Source organism: Balaenoptera acutorostrata, chromosome 9, assembly GCF_949987535.1.
Source record: "Balaenoptera acutorostrata chromosome 9, mBalAcu1.1, whole genome shotgun sequence".
Classification (NCBI taxonomy): domain Eukaryota; kingdom Metazoa; phylum Chordata; class Mammalia; order Artiodactyla; family Balaenopteridae; genus Balaenoptera; species Balaenoptera acutorostrata.
In genome coordinates, this window is record NC_080072.1 from 26,756,831 (window position 1) to 26,771,687 (window position 14,857).

The following is a 14,857-nucleotide window of genomic DNA, read 5'->3' on the forward strand; positions in this document are numbered from 1 at the left end:
CAGGAGCTCTGTGCCAGGAGCCAGGGGCAGAGACCAATATATTGTTTCCCGCCACCTCACAGTGCTGGATGGGGCAGGGTTCTGAACCAAGACCGGTGATTGCAAAGCCAGAGCCCTCAGGACAGTGATGGCTGCCTAGTCACTTGGCCAAAGCTTCGGGTCGCCCTAATTGCACTATGGTGAATAATCACTCTCTCTTCACTCACTGGCACTCGTAATCCATCAAACCCTTCTAGATGTCCGCAGAGGGGCCTGTCTGCCAGCCCATCACAGGCATATCCCTGGTCCCGCCTTCGCCCAAACGTACCCACGATCCTGCGGATGGGGTTGTCAGGACTGGCCACGGCCTGGATCTGGCCCTTGAGCACGGCCTCCTTGTCCGTGGTGAGGGGGCTGAACCCGCACAGGGAAAGGCAGCTGCTCACCTCCAGGCAGACTTTCTCCCCAACGGTAGTCAGGGCATCCTCCAGATGGAAGGAGCTTGAGCAGAGAAGGGAAGGAGAAGCCAGTGAAGAAAGGGCCCATCAACAAAGTGCACATCCACCCCCCCTCCCAGCCCCCGCTTGGGGAGAGTCACAGCGACCAATTCACAGACTGATGGGTTCAAGGGGAAAACTGTGCCTCTTCCCTGCCCCGAACCCCTCAGACTGCATCCATCCAACTCAGGGGACTTTGTCTCTCTACCCGTCTCTCTCTGCCAGAAAGAACAGTGGCAAGGGGAGGGCTCAGGTTATGCCTGGTCTAACAATCTAAAAGCTAACTTCTTGCTAGCATCTGAGTGGTGAAATAACCCTGGAACTGACTTAGGCTACCTTGGACACCTCTGGAGCAACACACCAGAAACCAGAAATGTGGTAGCCGTGGGACAGAGTGGGAGAGAAACTTTTCATTGTATACCACTTTGTCCCTTTAGGCTTTTGAAACACAGTGTATTAACGACTTTCAAAGAACAAATAAAATTGAAATCTAAAAGTTAAAATTCACACCTCGATTTCCTGGGGCTCCTGGGCTCCCCTGGAGTCTCTGTGGAGAGCCCTTGTGCTGGTGGGCGTTGTCTGAGAAGGCAATTGCCTTTGTCCTGGATCTAGAGGCTGTGTACAGTAGAATGAGCGGGAGCAAATGTGAGAGCCCCAGGACTTGTTGCTGGGGCCAGGGTGGACAAGGCAGGGCTGGCCTCCCAAGGAAGCGCCGGACAGGCCCTCCTCCTCAGTAGCTTTGGCAGAGCAGTTTTACTGGAGGGGGACCTAGGTGACAGCCCAGGGCTACACCTGTGCAAGGGCCTCAGGCCAGGCCTTGCCTCAGCAAACACCCTGCAGGCCTGAGTCAAGACTGTTGAGCCCCAGGTCACAACTCGTGGACACGCCCCTCATCGCACTGAACACATGCAGGCTGTGTGCAAACTCAGCAGCCAATTCCTCCACTTTGTAAGGAGGAGGAGAAGGTTTGGGGACATTCCACTTGAAGAATCCTCTGAGGTGGACGTTGTCAGATACAGGTTTACTTAGAAACATTCAAAAATATTCTATATGCTGGAAACCACGTAAATCACCTAATCTGATTTCACTGCAGAAGCAGTTGCCCTCACACAAGTGTGGATTGGTGCTGGTTGATAAATAAGCCATTTACACTCAGTACAAAATGTCTATGAGGAGTGTGCAAAGGGCAGAAAACTTTAATCACATTCACACACTCTGGAGGAATGCAGCTTGTTTCTTATTTGACCTTTCCCTAGGACTGTGTTGACCAAACTTTTAGTTGATTATGAAAGCAATTCACTGGGTAGCAACCAGTATTTTTTTTCTTTTTAATGGAACAAGAATAGAATAGAAATATCAGGAAGTATTAAGGACAGTTGGGTAAGTTTCACTTTGTCAAGTTTTTATTGCAGTTACATGTGTGTCCAAGTATGCACCGTAACCACAGAAGGTGAATTTCTCACTATGCATCCTGGTCACAAACATTTGAAAGCCACTGTCCTAGAGCCTCGCTAATCAGCCCTGGAGCGGACTCTAACCTTGACCGTGTGACCCTGAGTAAATCCTGCGCTGCACTGCCAGGTCTCCTCAGTCTCTGGCGAGTGCCCCCGATTCTGCCTTACACCGCAGACCCCCGCTTCAGTCTGCTCCCTGCCCCCCGCTGCCTCCCACCATCTGTTGAAGGCCCTGGTCGCCACAGCTCTCTGTCACTTACGGCAGATGCATATCTGTGAGCAGAATCTTCACAATCATCTTGAGTTTCTCAGCGAAGTCGGCCCGGCTGGAAATTCCTGGGGCTGCCATGCTGAACGTGACCAGCAACACGGCCCCCAGGACGGTCAGCTGCTCCAGCTGGAGCTGGAACTCTTGGAAGCGAGAAAGGTCCATCAAAACTGTCTGCAATGAATAAAACAGAAATCATCCTGAGCTGCAGGTTTGGGCTGTGACCGGCAGAGGGCAGTGGGGCCGCAGCCCATACGGAGGCCTCTGAAGTTCCCCTGAGGATTTTCTAGTCCTTTCAGAGCCGGCCATAAGGGAGTCAGGTGTGAATTCTTCCACCACAGCGCCCCTCTCCCTTAGGAAGGCTGCAGTACAACATGAGCCAGACTGGGTGTAAATCCAGACTTCATCATTTAATAGCAGCACAACCTCATGCAGGTTTCTTCAACACTCTGAGCCCTAGGCAAAATGGGGATTCCTCCTTCACAGTGCTGTTTTAAAGATGAAAAAAAGGGAGAGGGATAAGTTGGGAGACTGGGATTGACAATATACACTCTACTCTATATAAAATAGATAACTATTAAGGACCTACTGCATAGCACAGGGAATGCTACTCAATACTCTGTAATGACCTATATGGGAAAAGAATCTAAAAAAGAGTAGATATATGTACATGTATAACTGATTCACTTTGCTGTACAGCAGAAAGTTAACACAACACTGTAAATCAATTATATTCCAATAAAAATTTAAAAGAAAGAAAGAAAGATGAAAAAAGACCATGTATATAAAGTGGCTGGGACTTCCCTGGTGGCGCAGTGGTTGAGAATCCGCCTGCCAATGCTGGGGACACGGGTTCGATCCCTGGTCCAGGAAGATCCTACAGGCCGCGGAGCAACTAAGCCCATGAGCCACAACTACTGAGCCTGCACTCTAGAGCCCACGAGCCACAACTACTGAGCCCACGCGCGGCATCTACTGAAGCCCGCGTGCTCTAGAGCCCGTGCTCCACAACAAGAGAAGCCACCGCAGTGAGAAGCCCGCGCACCACAATGAAGAGCAGCCTCTGCTAGCCACAATTAGAGAAAGCCCGCGTGCAGCAATGAAGACCCAACGCAGCCATAAACAAATAAATAAATAAATGTATTAAAAAAAGAAAGATAATAATAAAGTGGCTGGCAGAGCCAGCACTCAATAAATAGGAATTACATCATTAGACGGAAAAGAGTAATGAGGTACACAGGGGGCCAACTCATCCCAGTTTTTCCGGGCGTGGCCTGGTTTAAAAACTGAAACTCCCAAGTCCTGTGAACACTACCCCCTCCCCACTCCCATTCCCAGTCCTGGGCCAACCAGACAACCAGCCACCCCATCCAGGGCACAGGAGGGAAGGAGGGGAGAAATACACTTATTCACCTCAGTATCCCCCTCAGTATCCAGCACAAAGGAGGCTCTCAAGAACTGGCGCATGAATAAAGAAAGAGAAAAATGAACGATAAGTAGAAAAAGTAGGAATGACAGATAACACCTGGAAAGTAGTCAGTGAGTGAATTTCCATGACGGCGTCCCTGTGTTACAGACAGGCCCAGGCCCTGCCAGGCCAAAGTCCCCTGTGTGGGGTGAGGTAAAGGGAAGTGGAAAGGCTGAGGAGATATGACTTCTGATCTGAGTTTTTACAGATTAATCAAATAAACTTTAAGGACCGGTCTTGCTGTACGAAACTGACACACCAAATCAAGACATTAACAATGTGGAGTCTTAGCTCAGAATTCTCCCTAAGAAGTAAAAACCATCTTTGAAGGGAGACTCCTCTATTGTTAAACAGAGAGGCTTTACCAGTCTCTTTTTTGACTTCATTTTGTTACAGGGCAGCATCCTTGCTTTGCGGCCTCCTAGCAGTATGCCGTACTTGGGTTTAGGACGCAAAGGATTTCCAAGGATCAATTCTGAGAGTAGACATCTGTCCCCAGTGAAAACACCATTTTCCCCACGGCTTTTTTTTTTTTTTTTTTTAAAGCTTAAATCTTGAGTGTTACATCTTTTTTTTTTTTTTTAACTTCGGGTTTATTTATTTATTTATTTATTTATTTATTTATTTATTTATGGCTGTGCTGGGTCTTCGTTTCTGTGCGAGGGCTTTCTCTAGTTGCGGCAAGTGGGGGCCACTCTTCATCGCGGTGCACGGGCCTCTCATTATCGCGGCCTCTCTTGTTGCGGAGCACAGGCTCCAGACGCGCAGGCTCAGTAATTGTGGCTCACGGGCCTAGTTGCTCCGCAGCATGTGGGATCTTCCCAGACCAGGGCTCGAACCCGTGTTCCCTGCATTGGCAGGCAGATTCTCAACCACTGCGCCACCAGGGAAGTCCCCCACGTCTATTTTTTAAGAGAAATGTCTGCAGGAGAGAGGAGAGAGCATGTCACTCTGCAGGAAGGAAGCTCCCCACCCCCACTTCAATACCCCCTTTAGAGCCTGCTCTGGCACAAAACAGGGAACTCAGAGGCAAGAGGTGAAACCTTAGGCTCACAACGTCTTAAAAAGAAAAATAAGGAACTGAGAAAGAAACTTAGAGAAGTAGCAGGATCTGAGGCTAGAGATAAGAAGCCTGAGTGCCCTCAAAAAAGAGGGGGAGTCTAGACGCCAAACCAGCTATTTGCTGGGGGGATCCCCCGTTAGTCATCTCCTTAAAGGACTCCTGCAGTTAGAAGCACTTACTACAAAAAACATACAAAGAAAAAAAATATTGCTCTGGGCTTCCCTGGTGGTGCAGTGGTTAGGAATCCGCCTGCCAATGCAGGGGACACGGGTTCAAGCCCTGGTCCAGGAAGATCCCACATGCCACGGAGCATGAAGCCCGTGTACCACAACTACTGAAGCCCACGTGCCTAGAGCCCGCGAGCCACGGCTAGAGAAAGCCCGCACGCAGCAACAAAGACACAATGCAGCCAAAAATAAATAAATAAAATAAATAAATAAATTTAAAAATATATATATTGTTCTGCATGGAAGGGGAAGAAGTTTCTTTAGATAAAACTGAAAAGCACCGTCACTGTTAGGGTTTTCATCAAGATGAGTAAAAACAGGACAGAAGCTCGGCAGCACAAATTAGAAGCCCCATACACTGCTGGTGGGACTGTAAGATGAAGCAGGCGCTTTGGAAAATAGTCTGGCAGTTCCTTAGAATGTTAAACTTAAGAGTCACCACGTGACCCAGCAATTCTAATCCTAGGTACATACCCAAGAGAACTGAGAACACATGGCCACACAAAAACTTGTACACAAATATTCAGAGCAGCACAATTCACAACAGCCCAAAAGTAGCCCATCAGCTGTCCATCAACTGATGAATGAATAAAGCAAAATGGGGTATAGCCATACAATGGAATATTATTCAGCCTTGAAAAGAAATGCTGCCACAAACAACATCGTGGATGAACCTTGAAGATATTATACTAAGTGAAATAAGCGAGTCACAAAAGGACAAATACTGTGTGATTTCACTCATATGAGGTAGCTGAAGTAGTCAGATTCAGAAACACAGAGGAACCGGGGGAGGGAGGAATGAGGAGTTAGTGTTTAAAGGGTACTGGGTTCCAGTCTGTTCCATGAATGGGTGGCTGCGATGGCCGCAAAGTCATGTGAACGTACTTAGTGCCACTAAACTGTACACTTAAAAATGGTACATTTTATGTTGTGCATATTTTAACACAATAAAAAAAACTTAAAAAGAATGAAGTACTGATTTATGCTACAACATGGATGGACTTCATGCTAAGAAGCCAGACACAAATGGCCAATATTGCATGATTCCGTTTAAACGAAAAGTCCAGAATAGGCCAAATCCATAGAGACATAAAGAAGATTAATGGTTGCCAGGGGGTGGGGGGAGGGCTGTGAATGCTAATGGGTCCAGGGCTTCTTTCTGGGTGACGGAAATGTTCTGAAATTAAACAGTGGTAATGGAAGCGTAACTCTGTGAATGTACTAAAAACCAGTGTATTATACAACTTATAAGGGAGATTTTTCTGGTATGTGAATTGTAACTATTATTTTTTTTAAAGTTCAGCAGCACAAAAAAGAAATGAGCAGTCAGACTGCTCTGGAGCACCTACTTCGGGGAAAGGTCTGTGGAGGTGGTCCCACTTCAGAAGCTTCAGGTATGCATAATTCTGGACAGCAACAGGATCTGGCCCGGGACCGTCCCCAGAGCCAGAGGCCTCTCCCACAGCCGGCAGGGCATTTCTACACTTCTGATTCATAAGGTCATCTGCGGCTTCTTCCAGCCACTGGGTGACAAAGTCCAGAGAATCTGTGAAAAGCAAGGCTTCGAACATTACTGGAACGCTCTGGACGGATGCTTCCCAGAATTACTTTAGGGAAGATCATCCTGGAACTGTGGTAAAGTATAAAGTATGGACTTTGGAATCAAATAGACCTCGGTTCACGTCACAAGATTGCCAGTTACCAGCTGAGTGTTCTTAGATACGTCATAGTCAGTCTGACTATCAAAATTCTTAATACAAAGAAATGTCCACCACCACCTCACTGGCTGCTGTGAGGACTAACCACGACAGTGGATATAAATGCCACCTCGGATGTTCAACAGACCTCCACTTTCTTCTCTCCTACCCTGGCCACTCCTGCATGATATGTGGCTGGAAGCTCTGATAGCTCCAGCTCAGTGAGATGCAAAAATTCTTGCCCAGAGACAGATGGGATGAGACACTGACTAGAGTTTCCCAGTGTAAAGTATCCTCCACACTGAAGATGAGGCTTGTCCTTGTCTACATCTTAGTCTCGTATCAATCTCGTTTACTTTCAGCCTTGCGGGGGCGGGGGGCGGGGTAAGTTCTGTACCGTGTTTGACGCACACTGTGCAGTGTTTGGAGCACTGCAGGGGGTGGGGGGAACCTCAGTTGTCTTTCATCCGCCAGCATGCTTCCCCTACTTTTCTAAGCTGAATAATGCACCAGGGACTCTGAGGGACACGAGAGAGAGAAGATGAGGTTTCTGTCCACAGTGTCTGAGCAAACACCCCTCTGACAGGGCCTGGAATAGGTGGCAGCCCTGCCAGTGGCGGCCACCTTAAAACAAAACGGGCAGCCGAGGGCACGGCTGGAGTCCACTCTTCACCGCTGCAACAGGACACACCTCTGGTTCTGCCCACATGCTGATCACGACGAGCTCTTGGTTCCGAGCTTTGCTCTCCCTTCAGCCTCTGCAGACAGCATCCTGTAGGCGGCCAGCTCTGGAAAACCTCGGCTTTCATGCCGTGAGTGATAAGCACTAGACTCGGACCGGCTCAGCGACTGGGCCCCGGCTGTCCGCACCTGGCCCTCATACAAAGGCTCTTCAGCCTGTAAACTGCAACCCTGGTTTCTCCTGAGGGGCAGTAAAATACCGGTTGAGAAAGGGAGCTGTGTGGTCATCAATTCTGATCAAAAATCTCAAAATCTGGGGACTTCCCTGGCGGTCCAGTGGTTAAGACTCTGAGCTCCCAATGCAGGGGGCACAGGTTTGATCCCTGGTCAGGGAACTAAGATCCTGCATGCCGCCTGGCACAGCCAAAATAAAAAAAAAAAAACTCTCAAAATCTCTTACCATATCTGTAAATCTGGTTTAAAAAATAGTGCCTACCTCATAGGCTTACTATGAGGTCACCTATGGCAACACAGATACACCCTTGACACAAGCCTAGTACACAGTAGACACTAACCAATCTTCTAGTACTGCTCCTTCAACTCTGCCCTTTCTTGCCTCCTCCTGGCCCTCAGGACCAGTTCCAACTTCTCTGCCTGGGGCTGGATGAGCAACTGCTGACCTGATTCTGGTCAGGCAACACAATCTATCCAGAGACTGCCATTTTCATCTTGTGACCCGCAAACTTAGAGGCTAAACGGAACTCGTAATAAATTGGAACTGAAGACTGCAATTCACTTAGAACATCAGCTGCCAGTGCAGAGACCAAAAGAGCACCCTAGAAATGAAACATAGTTTGGATTCTAATTTATCTGTTTCCTGCAGTCATCTGAGAGGTTCATAAAAATGAGACTTTTTCTGGGTACGAAACCAGAAGATTTATGCATATAGAAGAGAAGCAAAGTGAAATTTCTTGACGTACCTCATAGAGGGGAGAAAAGTGAGCTAAATAGTCCTAAGAAGTTTGTCATGTTTTTAAAACCAAGGCCAAGTATACAATTCATCTCAAACTGGTGTCTTCATAAAAACCCATTTAATTTAGGACTTCTTTTTTTAAATTTCTGTTCTCCTCTCCTACTTATAGTTCTCTTGCTTGTTAACTAAGTTTTCAGGGCCTAACATCTTGTGCTTTTCTGTCTTCAAATTAGACTCCTCCTGAAACAGGAGGGAAAGGGGCAGGGCACAACCTTTGAAAGAATGACATAGCCCGAGGACATGACATAAACTGACTAGAACCAAATGGGCCCAAGATGGCGGACACTTCCACTAGACCTTGCGCCTCAGTATACACATCAGCAAGCTAAATGACACATCCACAGGTGCCACGACAGTTCCAAGGCGACCGTAAGGATCAAAAAGTGGGCAGTGGCCCAATCCCTGGAAATCCCCACTCTCTCCCGAAATAGCTGGAATACTCCTCCCACTCATTAGCCTATAAATTACCCACCCCTATAAAAACTGACAACCCCATACCCTGGTGCTTTCTCATCTTCTGAGATGGCCCATACTCTGTCTGCAGAGTGTTTCTCTCTAAATAAATCCACTTCTTACCCATCACTTTGTCTCTCACTGAATGCTTTCTGCGATGAGATATCAAGAACCTGAGCTTCATTAAGTCCTGAAACCAAGTGTGTGATCTCAGTTGGAAGACCATGGGTTTTGGCTGGGTTTGAGTCCCAGCACGTGGGTTCAAGTCCCAATCTGAAGTGCATGGTTTCACTCTCATACTAAATTCTCATTTTGTTTTGAAAATACCATTATGCGGCAAGCTACAGCCACTAAAATGAAAAAACACAGACAACGAACAGGCACCACAAAACATTAAACATACTTGGCTGCTTCTCCAAAAACTCTTGAAACTGCTTCCTTTCATATTCAACTGACTGCTGCATGAGATGTGGCCTAATGCTACTGACAGCAAAGTTTGCCATGTCCACTTTCATTAGGTCCAACACGGAAAAAATTGCCCTGAAAGAGATAAAAGGATTTATCACTGGGCATTTGTAAAAGTAAACACTGCTGTTAAAAAAAATGAAGTGAGCTGATTTGAGACAGTTTTTTAATCTCAGAAAGGGTGGCAAGAAAAGTTGGAGAAGCCATGAGAACGCAGATTAAAAAAAACAAATTTAGAAGAAAGGACTGCACATTTTTAAGCTGCTCTCTGTCCCACCCTTGCCCCTAGGCAAACATCACTTCCCCCACTGCCTGTCAGGCCCAGAGCTCATTCTTTGGCTCTGGGTCAGCGCTCTTGGCGGCCGCAAAGGAAGGACGGCCCCAGACCGGAGGTTAAGAGCAGAGAGTTCACCACCTGGTCTCCATGCTCACACAGGTTAACATGTTCACGGCAGGTTTTATGCTCTAGCTCTCATGGCATAATTGCTAGTTCACACTCTGAATGTAACCAATGGGCAGACGTGACGCAATGCCGAGGATGCCTTCCATACCATGCCTGTCACATACCAGCAGCACTCTTACCAGAGGTCGGGAGCTGCTAAGTGACCTACTTGCAGAAGGTGGATAAGAACCCAAGGTGCAGGTTTAGGTGTGGTCCTACACAGAGGTAGGAACAGAATCAAATGTCCTCCCAGTCCCCTGATGCCCTTTGGGACTGACTGAACATCGTATGACAGAATAAATTCACCCACACATAAGATGATATGTATGGGAAAGGATACACAGTCTGAGGAACAACTCAGGGCCCCTCAGCCTGCCACTCTGTCCCTCTCCCAAATGCGTAGGGTAGCCCACTTTCTGGAGGGTGTTCTGCCTCTCCTTTGAGCATTCCCAACAGTCCCCTAAATCCACCTACAGGAAACCAGAGACTATTGGAGACTGCCAAGTGGCAGACCACTGACTGGAAGTAAACCACAATCATGTTTTATGCTCACAGTGTTTTTAAAAGCCAGGATTTCTAGCTTCTCTTGAAAAATCAAAAGATCTGGCAACCGGGGCCCAAACTCCATCACGACTAAAATCGGCTGGCACTAAGCGGCCACTGTGGCCTCCTTCAGATAGGGTGTATACTCCCAGGTTACCAGTTTCCCCAGTCCCTTCTCTTTCCAGTAGGAATCTGAGTTAGGTTGAGTTTGCTACCAGCTATTTCCCCAGAGGACTCTCTTCCAAGGAATTCCTCATTTAACTTGGCTGATTTTGAGCTCTTACCGACTATATTATTTCTAATGTCTAGCACTGTGCCTAGCACATAAGAGGCGCTCAGTAAGAGCTTGTTGAATGAATGAACAAATCAATAACTATATTTAGGCAGTCTTTGCAACATGCTCTCTCTAAACCCTGAGGGAACCTGACAATGAAGGGCATTTTTCTATGTAATGAACATTGACAGCATAATGATATCAAGAAGGCTAGAGATTAAACTTTTTTTACTTATAAAACTTTTGGAAAGCAACTTGGTAACATGCAATGAGTCTTAAAACTGTTCACATCCTCTGACACAGTAATCCCATTTTAAGAACCTATCTTTAGGAAATAACCTAAAATAAAGAAAAAAGTTTTGTGCAGAGATGTGCACTGCAGGGTTAAATACTAAATAACTATACATAATCTAATTGTCCACCTTAACAGAGAAACAGTTAATCATATCTATGTGAATGAATATTTTGCAGCCACTGAAAATGCTTATGGAGAGTTTAAAAAAGTAACGTAAGGTAAGTTGGTTATAAAAGGGCAATGCAAGAGATCCTTGTGGTGTTGGAACTGTTCAGTATCTTGAGTGTGGTGGTGGATATTCGAACTTAGGTGATAAAATTGTATAAAAGTTACTATACATAAACATATACACGTGCATACAGGAAATCTAAAAGAGACCAGTGGACTGTATCAGTGTCAACACCCTGGTTCTGATAGTTTTGCGATGTCACCACTTGGAGAAGCTGGATAAAGTGTACTGTTATTATTTCTTACAACTCCATGTGAATATATAACTATCTCAATGATACTGTCAATGAAAAAATAAGTGAAATAATTAGGGTGTAATGTTAACAAAAAAAAGTCAGGCTTGCAGTGCCCACCGGGAGGTCTTCTTTGGTTCAGCTGAACAGTCAGACTCACGAGACGACGACAAGCCACAGGTTTGGCACTGTCTAGTCTCACAGCTTGCCAACAGGGCGGCACCAAGCACTCCTCTTCAAGAAGAGTTACAGGGCTTCCCTGGTGGCGCAGTGGTTGAGAATCTGCCTGCTAATGCAGGGGACACGGGTTCGAGCCCTGGTCTGGGAAGATCCCACATGCCATGGAGCAGCTGGGCCCGTGAGCCACAATTGCTGAGCCTGCGCGTCTGGAGCCTGTGCCCCGCGACGGGAGGGGCCGCGATAGAGAAAGGCCCGCGCACCGCGATGAAGAGCGGTCCCCGCACCGCGATGAAGAGTGGCCCCCGCTTGCCGCAACTGGAGAAAGCCCTCGCAAATAAATAAATAAATAAATAAGAAAATCCTTTAAAAAAAAAAAAAAAAAAAACTCTTCAGTTCCACCAGCAAATATTTAAAAAAAAAAAAAAAAAAAAAAAAAGAAGAGTTACAGTATCAGTCGTGAACAGACAGCTCAGAAATGTGGGAGCACCCTGACTTAAGAGCTCATAATCTCCACGGCATGCCTTCTAGGGCCTCTACGGGGGGCGTGCCCAGTTATGAAAGTTTCCCCGCTCACGGAAGCATCGAGTATGATGTACCATCGAGTATTTAGAGGTCATGATCATTTCTTTCTGTCTCGATGCAGTTTACCGGTTAGAGGTCATTTTCCCCATACGCAATGTTACCTAGTAGTATTCTGATACATAACACCTTCATCTGTTTACAGGAAAACAGTTAAGCAGTTAACCAAACGTCAAATTCTCAGGCAGCATCATGTCAATCCTTTGCCGATATTAGCATATAAGTTATATAAATTTGATCACAATTGTATACATTTAAAAATAAACATTCAAAAGACTAAAGGAAGTTAACATGGACTAAACGTCAGTTAACAGGATTATATTAATGTTAAATTTCTTGAATGTCCTGGTTGTATTTTGATTATGTGGGAGAATATCCACATTCTTAGGAAGTAGTTGCTGAAATAGTTAAGGGTGAAATGTCATAATATCTGACATTAACCATCAGAAGGTTCAGGGGAAAAAATATACATACATACGTACATACTCAATGTGCACATACTCAAGTGTATATATAAAAAGATAAAGCAAACTGACTAAATGTTAAAAACTGGTGGATCTATGTAAGGGTTATATGAGTGTTGATAGTATTGTTTTGGCAACTTTTCTGTAGGTTTGTAATTTTTCAAAATAAAATGCTGAGGCAAAAAAAAACTAAAAATAATTTATATATCAATATGACAATAGTGATTGTGCCTTTGTGTGGTAAAATTACAGGTGAATTTTTTCCTTCTTTCTCCTTTTCTACAGTTTACAAAATGTTTGCTTTTTAAAAAATATTTCATGCTTTTTTGTTTCATTGGATTTATATTGATTTTAGTAAAAAACAGATTTGAATTTTAACATTTTTAAAACATATGCTAATTATCAGTCTTTACCTTGACCTGCCTTCAACCAGTTAAAGAGTATACAGACTATTATAACCTCACCCAGAGTCTCAAGTTCACTGTCTTTTTCCCCTTCCTTCCTTCCTTTCAGCCTTCCCTTTCTCTTCCCTCCCTTCATTCCATCCCTCCCTCCTTTTCTTATCATAATCATTATTTTTAAAAAATACAGAACGCTTCACGAACTTGCGAGTCATCCTTGCACAGGGGCCACGCTAATCTCTGCATGGTTACAATTTTAGTATATGTGCTGCCAAAGTGAGCACAGCAAAATATTTGCTTTTTAATTTTTTTTTTTTTTTAATGCATGAATACCTACACTTGAGGAAGTCTAACTCTGAAAATAGGCTCTGTATTTTAGGTGCCCTGAAGGTGATTAATACAGTGCCCATACCTGAAAAGGGGCACTATTTCCTTAAGGTCCTTTAGTTTCTTCACTTCCTCATCTCGAACAGGTGCGCACAGTGTCCCCATCATGCCGATAATGAATTCTGCCAGCTTGGAAATGTCCAGGGCCCCATTCTCTGCCTCCTGCTTTATCAGATCCAGATCCAAGACTTCTGTTATCTGGTTTCTCAGTCTAGTGTGACCAGGCAGCAAGAAAGATAAGAGCGCCTACAAGAGAGCACAGCCAAGTTTAATCAAAGCTTCCTAGTCAGAAGCCATTTTTGATTATATGTAAAGGAATTTACAATTATTCCAATAAGGGCTTACCAACTGTTATTGTAATGGTGCACACATTTTAACCTCTTATTCAACAAATCGACAGAAAAACATGTTTACAAATCATTTAGACTAGCTATTTAAGCTTCCATTTAAGCTCTAGGTAGCAATCAACTGGACACAGTAAGAAAAAACTGTTAAAAGTGAAAAAAAAAAAAACCCACATTAATTAGTGTGTGCCTGTGAGCTAACGACAGATGGCAATTTCCACAGACACATTACTTCTTTGGAAAACTGTTGCTAAAGGTGTTACAAAAACAGTTCTACCTTTCACTTAATGCCTTCTCTATCCCAAAGACTGAATCGCTTTTTTGGTCATTATTTATTGAAGGTGTTTATTAAAATTTTTATAAATTATCTATATTTTATAAAATAACTTGTTTTCTTTAAATAATTCTGTTTTCAAAAATATGAACCTTCTTTTCATTTAGAAGAGTAATGCCCTCAGGTTATCACAGCTTCTTTGAAAATTTTTAAAGGGCAGTAAGCCAAAAATACCCTAAATCCACATTTCAGCAAGCAATTTAAAATCCTGATCCTTCAATATCATTAAAGCCTTCTGGCACAGTAACACAGAGAGGTTGAATAAATACTCCTAACACACGAAGAAAGCACCACGACTTGCTCTTCGCCTCACCTCTTTAATCTCACCAACAAGCTTGATGGCCCGGTCATAAGTTGGGGGGTCTTCACTTAACTGGACACTCAAGCAATCCCAAAAAGCTTTATGTACAATATCCTTTACTTTCTTCTCCAAGCTGGAGGCAAATGGAAAAAAAAGCAAAAGCAAATAAAATATTATTGCCTCAAACTACTTTCAAAAGCACAAATTCTACAGGTTTAGGATAAGAAAATTTTTTTAAATTATTTGGATGAGGGAAAGATTTCGCAGATATACCTAAACCAATCACATACTTATTTTTAGTTAGTGATTTATTTCAATGAGTACCTCATTGGAAAGAATAACTTTCAACTGATTTGACAGGTGACATTAGTCCAAATAACAGCCCATAACAGTGCCATATGATAAAAAGAATACTGGAAAGTTCAGATCTGTTAATTTAAGTTCCCCGATACCAGCAAGTTTCCTAAGATGTTTATGATTAAGTAGTTTAAGACTTTAAACTTTAACTTTGTTTCCTAAAATTATCCTATTCCCATGTGACATATTGGACAATTGTTTAATTAGGTA

The 14,857-nt window shown here is 44.4% G+C and overlaps 1 protein-coding gene and 1 non-coding gene across 7 annotated transcripts in view; both read right to left on the minus strand.

Annotated features, from left to right (window-relative positions):
- TCP11L1 (t-complex 11 like 1) overlaps positions 1-14,857 on the minus strand; it is a 34,125-nt gene that overhangs the window by 6,915 nt on the left and 12,353 nt on the right. For all 6 annotated transcript variants that reach the window (XM_007181032.2, XM_007181033.2, XM_007181038.2 and 3 more), the window contains 6 exons: positions 14,303-14,423; positions 13,337-13,557; positions 9,224-9,360; positions 6,306-6,502; positions 2,191-2,372; positions 308-480 (listed from right to left, as the gene is read on the minus strand). In XM_007181032.2, coding sequence (XP_007181094.2) covers positions 308-480; positions 2,191-2,372; positions 6,306-6,502; positions 9,224-9,360; positions 13,337-13,557; positions 14,303-14,423 — 1,031 coding nt within the window. The remainder of the gene's footprint in view (positions 1-307; positions 481-2,190; positions 2,373-6,305; positions 6,503-9,223; positions 9,361-13,336; positions 13,558-14,302; positions 14,424-14,857) is intronic.
- On the minus strand, positions 13,105-13,208 carry LOC114237849 (U6 spliceosomal RNA). Its single transcript, XR_003623324.2, has one exon. It is a non-coding gene; the product is annotated as a U6 spliceosomal RNA (small nuclear RNA).